We start from the raw sequence: 12,787 nt of genomic DNA, 5'->3' as shown, positions 1-12,787 counted from the left end.
CCTACCTTTTCCTAAGCGATTTATTTAACTTGTCGCACGTTGCCGTCTTCATGTGTCCCTTAAATCCTTCCAGAGTCACCACGCTCTCCATAAGTAACGTACAAAGCGATACCAGTCAGCCGTATCCAAAAATAAATCGGTAAGGAAGAAATGTTAGGGAGCTTCCATACCGGACTAGAATACAGGTCTTGGTTAAAGGAAGCTCGCTAACACCTTTTCCTTACAGATTTATTTTTGGATACGGCGGGTTAATATCGTTTCGTACGTTATTTATGCAGAGTATGGTGATATTAGAATGAGTAACACGAGGGTGGCAAGGTATAATTTACGAAAGATAAATCGCTTAGGAAAAGATGTTAGGGAGCCTTCTTTTCCTAACACCCGACTTCCCCTCCACTCTCCCTACCTTCCTCCCTACCTTCCTCCCATCCTCCCTACCTTCCTCCCATCCTCCCTACCTTCCTCCCATCCTCCCTACCTTCCTCCCATCCTCCCTACCTTCCTCCCATCTTCCCCCCCATCCTCCCAACCTTCCCCCCCATCCTCCCAACCTTCCCCCCCATCCTCCCAACCTTCCCCCCCCATCCTCCCAACCTTCCCCCCCCATCCTCCCAACCTTCCCCCCATCCTCCCTACCTTCCCCCCCATCCTCCCTACCGTGCCCCCATCCTCCCTACCGTCCCCCCATCCTACCTACCGTCCTCCCATCGTCCCCTCTCCTACCAGACCCCTTACACACACACACACACACACACACACACACACACACACACACACACACACACACACACACAGAGTCCACTTTCCTATAGTCAGCCCCTCACTCCCCAGTTCCCAATAACATTCATTTCCCCGCAGCCTTCCTACCAACACCGCCAACCATGACTCCTCTACACACACGCCTGCTGCCAACCCTGCTACTCCTCCTGTCGGGGTGGCAGCAGTGGGCGGGTGAGGCTTTCGGCATTCCGGAGTTCTTGGAGTTGGGTTTTTGTGGCGAAGTGGAAGTGGTCCCCGATCTCGACCCCGTGAGAGTGAGTAGTGTTTTGATCATTTTCAGTATTTTGAACCAGATAAGGATGAAAATCTGGGCCAAGAGAGTAAAAAGAGTGTAGTGAAGGGAAAAATAAATCGGTGGACTAGGTGTTATATGGAAACCTCAGCACTTGCAGGAGTGTTCTGTGTGGTGGCCTAGCTGAACTGATGCCATCAAAAACTCGCTGTGTAAGGTCAGTAAGAAGAGTGTTTGTGGAGAGTAGTGGCCTAAAGCCATGTTGTGATTGGGCTAGTGGGGTGTGAGGTGTGAATAGTTATTATCAGTTCAGTGACTTTAGGGGAGGAGCAGAGGAGTGTGATGGAGCGGTGTGAGGAAGGTAACTTCTAGTCTTTGTTGAGTTTGGGAATGATGATATTGCCATGTTTCCAGATGCTGGGTATTATGTTGTGTGAGTAGCTGTAGTTTGATATGTTGGTGAGTGCTTGTATGCCTTGTGGTTCAAGATGTTTAAGGTGAATGTTGCTTATGCTGTCTGGTCCACAGGCAGATGAGTGCTTAAGGTCGCTGATGATGTGCTACGTCTGGTTGTAAGTGAAAGGTGCGTAATCTGGGTCTGTGGGGAACTGTCTCTTACGACAGATGACTGACATGTGAAAAGTGATTGATGAGAGTGTTTGCTTGTTGTTTGTTTGAAGGTATGGTGTCTGGTGTTGTGATGGCAGCGTGTGATTGTGTAGTGTTGCTGCTGGAGTGTGATGCTGTTTAGTGTTTTGCAGAGTTTGCTGGTGTTTGTGGTCAATATTCGGAAAACTACATTTCTCGATCCAGGAAATCTGACACAACCTCGTTGTAGACCATGTTATTCTGAATATTCCACTATACTTTTGTTTTTGGAAATGTATATTTAACTTAAAAATCCTATATCCTCAGATTCAAACTTTCGCGTCGGTCTTTCTCCCTGTCAGGGAAGCTCCCAGGCGTGACATCATGCCAATACAGCGCATTGTCACGACCAGTGAAATTAAAATCGGCAAAAAGGCGAACCAATCAAATCATTGATAGCATTAGGAGATTTTCAAATTTCAAAATCCCTAAGTCAGTTCGACGATGGCTTCCACTTGTAGTGGGCGTGCTGTGACTGAGTAACGAGGCCATTGGTCTTTTTTTTTTTTTTTTTTTTTTTTTTTTTTTTAAGAATAATCAGGAAAGTGTGAATTTCCGTCGCAGTCACGGTGTTCTGCCTTCCTCCACGAAGTGTAAGAAGTGTGGAAGTGACCTACATTATAGAGAGGACCTTCATCGGTGGTACTGTAAGATATTTGAGTTAAGCAAATTCAAAGAAGTAGAGGGCATGTGGGTTTAGAGGACTGAGGCAAATTCCACCTCATTCTCCTCCGACGGCATTTACGGTAAGATTAGGTTAGGTTGGGTTGGGTTAATGTTAGGTTAATATGGTGGGTCTGGGGGGCGAAGCTCCCCCCCAGTTTGGGTATACTGTTCAACCCATGTCCTCGATTTCGAAACCAAAAATACTTTTTCTGGTCAATTTTAGTGTGATTTGAATGAATTTGACGTTAATTTTTGTCGCAAATCACTCGTTTTGGAGATAGGCCTACCCAAGCCCATCTCCAAAACGAGTGATTTGCGACAAAAATGAAGGTCAAATTCATTCAGATCACACTTCAATTGACCAGAAAAAATATTTTTGGTTTCGAAATGGAGAAATGTAGTTTTCCGAAATTTGACCGTGTTTGTTTGGTGATCAAGGAGCTAGCAGTTTTAGAGAAAGGGTAAGGGAAAGGAGCCAGTCGGTCCGAAATTTGTTGGAAAACGCAACATCGAACGAAGAATGTGGAACTGAATGCTAATGCTAACGTACGTAAAATGCCCGCCGAGACCGCCACAGGACCTCCCACCTCACCACCCCCCACACCACTGCCGAGCCGCCACCCCACCACCACCCCAGGAGGACACACAGGTGAGGCTAGTGACCTCGGGCAAGAGGGTCATCGGGACATCCCGGCCCTGAGCCCCTATTCCTCGCAAGTGCCCCAACCCCAGGCGTTCAGACAACCTGAACTACTGTGCGGGCGGGGTAGTGACCGTCAGACCAGGGGTGGGACTGAAAAGAGGTCAGTCCCAAGTAGCACCGTCTTGACGGTCTTGCTACACCCTCTAGGGCAGGAAGAGGCCCAAGGGCAGGAAGAGGCCCAAGGCTATGGCCTTAAAAGAGAAATAGACACAGGCTACGGCCTGACAAAGTGTGTAAAGGGGAAAGTGACCCCAGGCTCCGGCCTTAACACGCTGAGGAGAGAGAGAGTTGCCTGTGTGCATCCCTCTCCAGTTGTACTTTGGCTACGGCCAGAATACGGTCCAGGGTAGAGAGACCCTGCTACCGTACGTGTAGCGCTACCCAATTACGGAAGCGGCGACTCGGGGCCGGCCTCTCGCCGGAGCAGACGGGTGATCCCGTTTCTCCGTTAGTCGATTCCCGTACGGGCAGACACTCAGTTACGACTGGGGCACGTACCAGGGTGGAGAATTCCCTGACGGTAGATCTGTCCGTATTGGAGAGAGTGCGGCCCTCGTGCCCCTCACTCCGGCTTGTTCCCTACTGCGGGAGGAACACCACGCTGACGGCCGCTTGCCTCGGCGAAAGGGCGACCTCGATCACCCTACTGGTGTCCCTCGCACGCCGGACAAGTTCACGGCACCAGCCAAAGTCCATACTAGGGGAAGTGGAGCCCCACCTCAGCCCAATGAACACACTCAGGGAACCACGAAGAGCGTGAGTCTCCCTCAAGCCTCTTTCCCTCCGGGGAGCCCTTCGTCGCCATCCAGGCTTCTTGGCCAAGCGGAGGCGTTAGAGTGGTGGCAAGGCCCGATTGCGGAGTTACCGCCCACACCCGGACGCTCCTTAGCACTGTTGGAGCCCTACAGAAGTCGCTGCCGCAGCCCAGCCCTGACGGCGCCTCTCCCCCTGAGCACCTGCAGACCCCGGACGCCCAGGCCTTCCACCACGTTCCCCGACGACGGCGACCTAGGCTCTCTCACGCCCCAGCAGAAGAAGAAGCAGGCCCGAATCCTCCGCCTGTTCGGTCCTAGTCCCGAGGGCCCCCGATCAGATCGAGGCCCCAGACTACGAGGCCTCCCTGCACCCCACCAGTGCGGCCCTAGGAAGGAGCCGCCCCTCAGGTCAAGGCCCTAAACAAGGGAGCCTCCCTGGACAGTAAGTACTAGTGACCCAACTACCCAGGAAACACGGGTAGAACAGTGATAGTGACAGTGACCCCTAATACAGTGACAGTGATCCAATGCACAGTGGCAGTGACAAATAAAAGTTATGTTAAACAGTGATATCGGAGTAAATCGTGCTTGAACATTAAACAGCTCAGTTCCCCCTCTCAGAAAGGAAGCGGGGAGTTTTCTGTGGAGTCGAAGGTAGGTGTGTGAACGAGCCGAAAGGCTAATGAAGTGCTTCCCTGCGACTAGGTGACGGTGTCGGATGTCGCCACACGCACCCTACCTTTATTATAGTATCATATCCCCCACAGACTCCCGATCACAGTGAATATAAGCGAGACTCCCCCGTTTATTATTATCCACCAGCGGCACGACCAGTGTTCTCGATTGACCATCGCAGTGAAGTGATATCTCTCCTCAATAACAGTAACCCATATCCCTGACTGCCCTGTGCCCTGTGCAAAAGTAGATTGGATCCAATTATAAGTGTATTGTTGTATCTCTGTGTAATTGTGTACCAAATGTTGTGTATGTAGCGCTGTAAGGGATAGAATTTAAGCAATAGATGTGATTCGGTGTACTGTCTCTTTTTATGCCCTGTTCCTTTGTTAGTGCATTACATCCGGTCTAGCCAAAGGACCCCGTCCAGTGCTCGTGTTTTTACGACGAGAAGTCGCCTTAAAAACACAGCATTACAGTACGAGAACACATAGATGAAAGAGTATTTTTTTTTTTTTTTTTTTTTTGATTAGCAAACATTTTCGTTCCAATTCGTCCCCTAATTTAGCGAAACCCATAAGTTTTCGTGTAAGCATACGGCCTTCAGACCTAATAAAGCTTTTGTTGTTTCAGTATCAAGGCATCTGGTACGACATGGCCAGGGTGCCGAACGAGTACCAGGCTGCCCAGCACTGCGTCACCCAAAACTACACCTGGCAAAGTGAGTTGGACCAGGCGCGTATTCTAGGTGGTTCAGGAAGCTCCCTAGCACCTCTTCCTGAGTGATTAATTTTTAAAATCTGGCTAGTCACTATCCTTTTGTACGATATTTATGCGAAGTATGGCGAGATCAAAAGGATTTTTTATAACAATGGCGAGGACAGTGTTAAAAGCTAAATAAATTGCTTAGGAAAAGATGTTTGGGAGCTTCCTGCACATATATAAAATAGTTCTGATACTGCAGCTCTTTTATTTGTCACTTTCCTCTGTTGGCTAACATTCCTAAGCTGAGAGAGGCGGGGTGTTTCTCTGCCCACAAATTATCCTTATTATAAATGTTATATTTGTTATTATTGCATTTTATTGGTATTTTATCAACAACGTTATTATTATTATTATTATTATTAATCTGGCAGGGGATCACTTTCAAGTATTAGTCAAGGGGATAACGATGGCTGAGAAGAAGATCAAGTACTCCATGTCTCTGCACGCCGCTGATGGCAGGCCCCTGGCAGACATGACGACACAAGGCGAAGGCGTGCCGGAGTCTCCCTACCAGGTAACGATCAGGCTTCCTAACACCTCCCCCTTAGCATTTTATTCCAGTCTCCCTACCAGGTAACGATCAGGCTTCCTAACACCTCTCCCTTAGCAACTTATTCCAGTCTCCCTACCAGGTAACGATCAAGCTCCCTAACACCTCCTTAACAAATCATTCCAGTCTCCTTACCAGGTAATGATCAAGCTCCCAAACACCTCTTTCTTAACGATTTACCTTTGGATGAGGGTGGTTAATATAGCAAACGCTGTACAGTACTGTACTTATCGATATTATTAGTTATTATTATTATCATTATCCATCCATCATCCAATCCTATGTTGCCCCTTAACAAGCGCAGAAGCGTGGGCTAGGCAAGTTGGACTTGACGTTTAAGATGAGTGGCCAGCCTCGCTCATCCCTGAGTGACATTACATGAGCAATAAACCCCAACAACCCCTTGAAGATAAACCTACAGCCTCAATCCGATTGGAGCGCCTTAATTACCCACGAAACCACCAGGCGCCATTATTATTAGTAGTAGTATTGTTGTTGTTATTGACAGTTATTTTAAAATGGTGATATTTCAAATGCAATTTGGCGCAGAACCTTCCAACTGTGTCACCATAGTCGTACAGCTATCCGCTTCTTTTGGCCAAATACGGTGGCAACCCGTCACCGGATCTCTGGGTATTGTCCACAACACAGAAAAGTGAGTCAGCGTGTCTCGAGGCCACATAAACCAGCAGGCTGATATTTTACTACAATATAGCCCTGAGGTGAACGCAGTACGGAAAGTAGTAGGGTTCCAATCGGTGGATTTTTCTCTGAGATCGCCTGGGGTCAAAAATTGGGACTTTTCCGGATATTCGGGATGTCAGCTAATTTTCCACGAAGGACTAAAGCTGAAGCCACCACACTTGGTGGACTTATAGACTGTGATGACCTAAGGTGACATACACAAGATCAGTCACCTTGACCTCAAGGTGAAGGATTACAGCTGGAGCCACCAAACCTTGACCTCAGGGTCCTTCAGAGCTGGGCTTCTAGTGGGCAATGGTTTTAGGAAGCTTTCCTTTATTAAAATTGCCGTCCATGGACAATTTTATTATTATTATTATTATTAAACACGCATGGGATAGATGCAGAAAGGGTTTTTCCTGCGTGATGATGATTACTATTATTATTATTTTCATTATTATCATATTTTAAAACTAAACACACAGGTGATAGACACAGACTACGTGGGGTTCTCGTGCGTGTACTCTTGCACTGAGTACTACGGGTTCAAAGCTGCCTTCGCTTGGATCCTCAGTCGAAGCCCCGAACTGAACCCCGAACACGCCCGTCGCTGCCACACCAAGCTGTCTGCCCTGGGGACCCAGCCCTCCAAAGTTAAGGACGTCAGGCAGGGGCAGGTGAGGTCCAGGGTTCGAGTCCTTAGCCGGTCAGACTGTCCTTTTAAGTATGTTACCTGACTGACCCTCTAGCATTAGCCGGTCGGAATGTTTGATAAAATTTGCTCTCCAAGACTGAGGATATGAGACAGGATGAGGCAAGGGCCAGTGATCTGTTCCTTCGCCGGTCAGATTGTCCTATAACAATCTGACTCATGGGCCGGTCTAAATATTGGACAAAGTTCTCCAGCCGAATCCCCTGCCGGTCCGACTGTTGGTAGAGTTGGTTTCCCTATCGACTTTGTGCAAATCCCAGGTCGGGTGAACAACTAGGTCATTCTTCTATTGTTTTCTTTGTACTCTAACCTAACTTATACTCACCAGCGTTAACCTCCCGTAGCTTAACCAATCCTTTCCCAACCCAACTTATCCAATCCCGACCCAACTTATCCAATCCCAACCCAACTTATCCTATCCCGACCTAACTTATCCTATCCCGACCTAACTTATCCTATCCCAACCCAACTTATCCAATCCCAACCCAACTTATCCTATCCCGACCCAACTTATCCTATCCCGACCTAACTTATCCAATCCCGACCTAACTTATCCAATCCCGACCTAACTTATCCAATCCCGACCTAACTTATCCTATCCCGACCCAACTTATCCTATCCCGACCTAACTTATCCTATCCCGACCTAACTTATCCAATCCCAACCCAACTTACCCAATCCCAACCTAACCTATCCCAACCCAAATTAACCTATCCCAACCCAACTTAGCCTATCCCAACCCAACTTGACCTATCCCAACCCAACTTGACCTATCCCAACCTAACATAGCCTATCCCAACCCAACTTAACCCATCCCAACGAAACTCACCCTTATCTTAGTGTAGTACGTCCTGGTGTGTGTGCGGCTATCATAGGTGTCCTTTGTCCTGTTTTACTTCTACTACCTCCAAGCGATTGTAGGCTACTTAGTTTTCATGGGAATTTAGTGAACGATGATAATTTCCTTTTTAGCACCCAGCGGTTGTAGATGATGATGGTGGTGATGGTGATGATGACAATGATGACAATGATGATGGTGATGACAGTGATGATGACGATGATGACAACAATGATGATGATGATGATGACGATGATGATGATGATGACGATGAAAATGATGAGGATACCGACGATGATGATGATTTTTCCTCCCTTAGGCTTGCCCATACAGTAAAAGGAACACCGTGGGTCACACTACCACAGTAAGCATCCCAGGACCCACCACAACCACCACAGCTACCACCATCCACCAACCACCAGCTATATCCCAGGTTCGTGGTTAGAGAATGTTACGAAATTGTGTGTGTGTGTGTGTGTGTGTGTGTGTGTGCGCGCGTGTGCGTGCATGCGTGTGCGTTCGCGCGTGTGCGTGCGTGTTTGCGTGTGTGTGCGCGCGCGTGTGTGTGTAATTCACCGGGTCGGTCAGGATCACTTGATGGTCGTGATCATCAGCTTTTACCCTCCCGGAAGGGAGCTGAGAGCTCATATAGTCCGATCTAAGGGCAAGGCTGTGACCTTCACACACGCACACACCCATCCCCTTGCTCAAGGGGGACAGTAACCACCCACTTCGTCAGTGAAACTTTTTGCAACCTTAGCGAGGCGCGAACTCCCGTCTACCAGATGGCAAGCGAGAACGTTACCACTGAGCCAGCGAGCGGTGTGTGTGTGTGTGTGTGTGTGTGTGTGTATTTGCGTGAGGTGTGAAATTCAATTAATCTTCGGCATGAGGTAAGAATGAGTGTCCTTCCTTACTATGCTCATTTTATTCTAATGGCCTAAAGTTTCCGTCTGTCTTGAATATTGAGGTGTGGCGATATATTAACGCAAAAATATAGTACTAGTCATGAAGAAGTGCCGTGGAGAAGACGTAGAGCCTTAGTATTGTCCTTTTCTGCTACTGAGCTACGTGAAATAAGCTGCAAAAGGACGAAAATCTAGGCCGTGTCAGATACGCATTAATGTAAGCCTTTGTTTCTTTTTTTTCGAATATTGCGGACTGAATGGACGGACTGCACAGGTGGAAACTCGACCTAATCATCCCACAGGTAAGGCCTTTAACACTTTTTCCTTAGCGATTTATTTTTCAGACTACCCATTAATATATTTTTTCTTTTCATCGACACAAATTGCATGAATATCACACAAGAATATAGAAACTGAGCTGAATTGGAAATAAATCGCTGAGGAAGAGGTGTTAGTAAGATTTCTAACTGCACGATAATACTGCTGTCTGTCTGTCTGTCTGTCTGTCTTACCTATGTATCTATCTGTATACCTGTCTGTCTGTCTGTCTGCGTCTCCATGTACTGTATCTGACCTTGTACCTATCTGTCTATCTAACCCTCTGTCTGTCTGTTCTGTATCCATCCTTTTGGCTACCTATGTCTACCCATCTATGTCTGTCTGCCCACATGTCTATCGATCTGTCAATCTGTCTACTTATCTTGTCAATCAATTTGTTTCAATTAATTAACTAAAGTTGTAATTCCAAAGACAGTTACATGGATGCAAATATTCTCACAATTTCAATTTTTTTTTTTTTAATGTTAAAATGAATTACTGTCCAATTGTGTATGTAGATTGCATTTTGTTTGGGTTTCGTTGCGTTTAGCGTTTCCTTAGAGATGTGTGTGATTTGAGATGTGGTACGCTTTTAGTCGTGTTTCGGATTATATTCCTGTCTATATGCATACTTATATTTTATCTACAATTTCCCCTTCTCAGAATTATCTACCTACTGTATATTCATTAAAAATGCTCAAAGCGAATTTAACTTTAATTAAGCTCTAATTAAAACCGTATGATAACCCTTTCAACCTTACCAACTCGTTTGTTTTGCTCCCACAATGCTTTACGTTGTAGCGTTGCCACAGTCACAAACATAGCTATACTTGCTATAAAAAGTGCTAGACTAGCACTTCACAAACTCGTCCTTAAGTGTTATAAGCTCTGTTAAAAATGAGTAAAAATTTCTTACTGAAACTAGATTTCTTCCCGCTTGACGTGTAAAATTTGATTCTAAAATACAGTGACTACCTAAAGACCTACCACCACCTTTTGTTGTATAAGTACCGCTACTCTGTGTACGTAACAATAAATATTCAGTCCATCAAAATCTAGCGGAAACAGCGCTAACTTTGGCAACTACTTTGTTCTATTTTCGAACCTAATACATTTTGGTGTCTCCTTAGATAATATATATGCATAATGTGCAACAACTGTGGCACATATATTTTTTAACTGATTTTATATGTAATACACGGCTAGTTTTTTCACTATAAACACCCAGATAATACCTAATTACTAATTCAGCTATTACAACAACAAAATCAACAACAACTCCTTCTCTTCCTTCTACTACTACTAATCCCCAGAAGACAAAAGTGAAAAATGTCAACTACTACTCTTCTTTTTTTGACAGTATATACAGATTTTTAGCACTAAACTAGTTACGTTAAGCACTAAAATAATGCCATACAAGTAAACACAGTAACCCCCTACATACGAAGGCGATTATATTAAAACAACGCGCTAAGGTGTAAGGAGACTCGACTTTAATAAGAAAACCCGTATTTTTATTAGCCTGCATCCCATATTACATTACAGTTAGCAGTGGTACAAAAGGTCAGTTTTTAGGTATATGAGAAAGAGGGTGGTGAGGTGTAAGTTGGGGGGAGGGAAGCGAAATGGCATGGGGCAGGGCGAGATGGAGGCGATTTGTTTGTGGCCACCTCTTATGGGATTAAGGTGTTTGGCAATAGATAGGAAGATAGATAGATGGCACGTATTAAACTATTATTATATCTTTTTCTTTGCAGCCAAGACAGGTGCTGGGAGACACAGCTTTAGGATGGGAGAGAAGATGGAGGATAGGGAGAAAGACAACGAGAGGAGAGGAGCATCGGCGTTCAGCAAGGCGCCTGCTTTCCACCACTATCGCTATCTTATCCCGCCATTCTTTGTTGTGTTGGCACTGTTGGCGGTGTAGTGGGGGAGGGAGATGGGGAGGGAGGGAGATGGGGAGGATGATGATGAGGGAGGGAGATGATGAGGGAGGGAGATGATGAGGGAGGGAGATGATGAGGGAGGGAGATGATGAGGGAGGGAGATGATGAGGGAGGGAGATGATGAGGGAGGGAGATGATGAGGGAGGATGATGATGAGGGAGGGAGATGGGGAGGGAACAAAGATGGGGAGGAAGACTGCAAGAGGACTAAGAAGAAAGGAAAATAGACTGGAGGGGAGAAGACGACTGAAGAGGGACAAAGAGAAGAGGAAGACTGAAAGAAATCGGAAGACTGTGGCGTGGAAAGGAAAGGAGAGAGGAAGACGAAGGAAGAGAAGAGAAAGAAAAAGGCAGAAGAGGAAGAATGAAAGAAGAGGGACAGTTGAAAGAAAAGTTTGAAAGGGAAGTGTGATTTAGTGAGGAAGAAAGAGGAAAGCTGGAAGAAGGGGGAAGAGAGAAAGAAAAGAGATGAAGAAGTGGAGGAAGAGGGAGAGGAAGGGGAAGAAGAGGGAGAGGAAGGGGAAGAAGAGGGAGAGGAAGGGGAAGAAGAGGGAGAGGAAGGGGAAGAAGAGGGAGAGGAAGGGGAAGAAGAGGGAGAGGAAGGGGAAGAAGAGGGAGAGGAAGGGGAAGAGGAGGAAGAGGGAGAGGAAGGGGAAAAAGAGGAAGAGGAAAGGGAATAAGAGGAAGAGGAAAGGGAATAAGAGGAAGAGGAGGAAGAATGAACAGTCGAAAATGGAGGAATGAAAGCAGACAAGTACTGTAATTTGTGGTAAAAAGTGTATGCATCATTACATTGTTGAAACAGGAATAATGTATTTTGCAAGGGGCCTTGGTTACACGACTAGCACTAGCTCATTTCCATACTATTATCATTGTCATTATTATTATTATTATTATTATTAGTAGTAGTAGTAGTAGTAGCAGTAGTGGAGGTGGTGGTGCTATTTTTGCTGTTGTTGTTTTCGAAAAGGTGAGTATGTTTTCACCCTTGTCTGTTTGTTTGTTTGTTAGGAGGACTGCTAAAAATGTGAGAGAGATCTGAACCAAATTTGATGGGTAGACACAGCCCATGTCCCAGGGAACAATTGATTAACTTCTGGGATCGATCTGGATGGTATTACAGATTCTGGATCCGGAAAATATTTTTTGTGAAACATAATCGGTGATGAGAAAACCTAATCCATAATGAGTGGTGGTTTGAAAATTACGTTGCCTGTGTCGGAAAGATGGGCTCCAATTAGTGCCCCACTAATTATTATTTACTATTAGTTATTGTTATTATTATTGTTACTACTACTACTATTACTACTATTTGTTACTACTACTACTCCATACTAAATACTGAATTGTAACAGGAGACGGCGATAGAACATGATGCTAGTCACGAAGAAGAGCTATGGGAAGGACGTGGAACCTTAATATAGTCATGTTCTGCCACTATGCTAGGTGAAATAAGCTGCCATAAGGGGGGAAAAAAAACTATACTCCTTTTACTCGACCCTGACCCAGCTTTTCGTCCTTTTACAGCTTATTTCACGTCGTTCTGTGGCAGAGATAATATCATCGCTCCACATACTTTCCACGGCGCTTCTTCGTGACTAGCATCAT

General features: G+C 45.9%; 1 protein-coding gene across 1 annotated transcript in view; it reads left to right on the top strand.

Annotated features, from left to right (window-relative positions):
* The first annotated feature begins 881 nt into the window (after positions 1 to 881).
* The window catches only part of LOC145414843 (crustacyanin-A2 subunit-like), a 54,839-nt gene continuing 42,933 nt past the window's right edge, over positions 882 to 12,787 (top strand). Inside the window, exons 1-4 of the mRNA XM_080284268.1 lie at positions 882 to 1,034; positions 5,093 to 5,180; positions 5,596 to 5,738; positions 6,944 to 7,135. Coding sequence (XP_080140394.1) covers positions 882 to 1,034; positions 5,093 to 5,180; positions 5,596 to 5,738; positions 6,944 to 7,135 — 576 coding nt within the window. The remainder of the gene's footprint in view (positions 1,035 to 5,092; positions 5,181 to 5,595; positions 5,739 to 6,943; positions 7,136 to 12,787) is intronic.

The sequence above is a fragment of the Coenobita brevimanus genome, chromosome 13 (assembly GCF_032717465.1).
Source record: "Coenobita brevimanus isolate Jiangsu-jjx chromosome 13, ASM3271746v2, whole genome shotgun sequence".
Lineage (NCBI taxonomy): Eukaryota > Metazoa > Arthropoda > Malacostraca > Decapoda > Coenobitidae > Coenobita > Coenobita brevimanus.
Note: the sequence above shows the minus strand (reverse complement) of the source record. Positions and strands in the feature narration are given on the sequence as shown.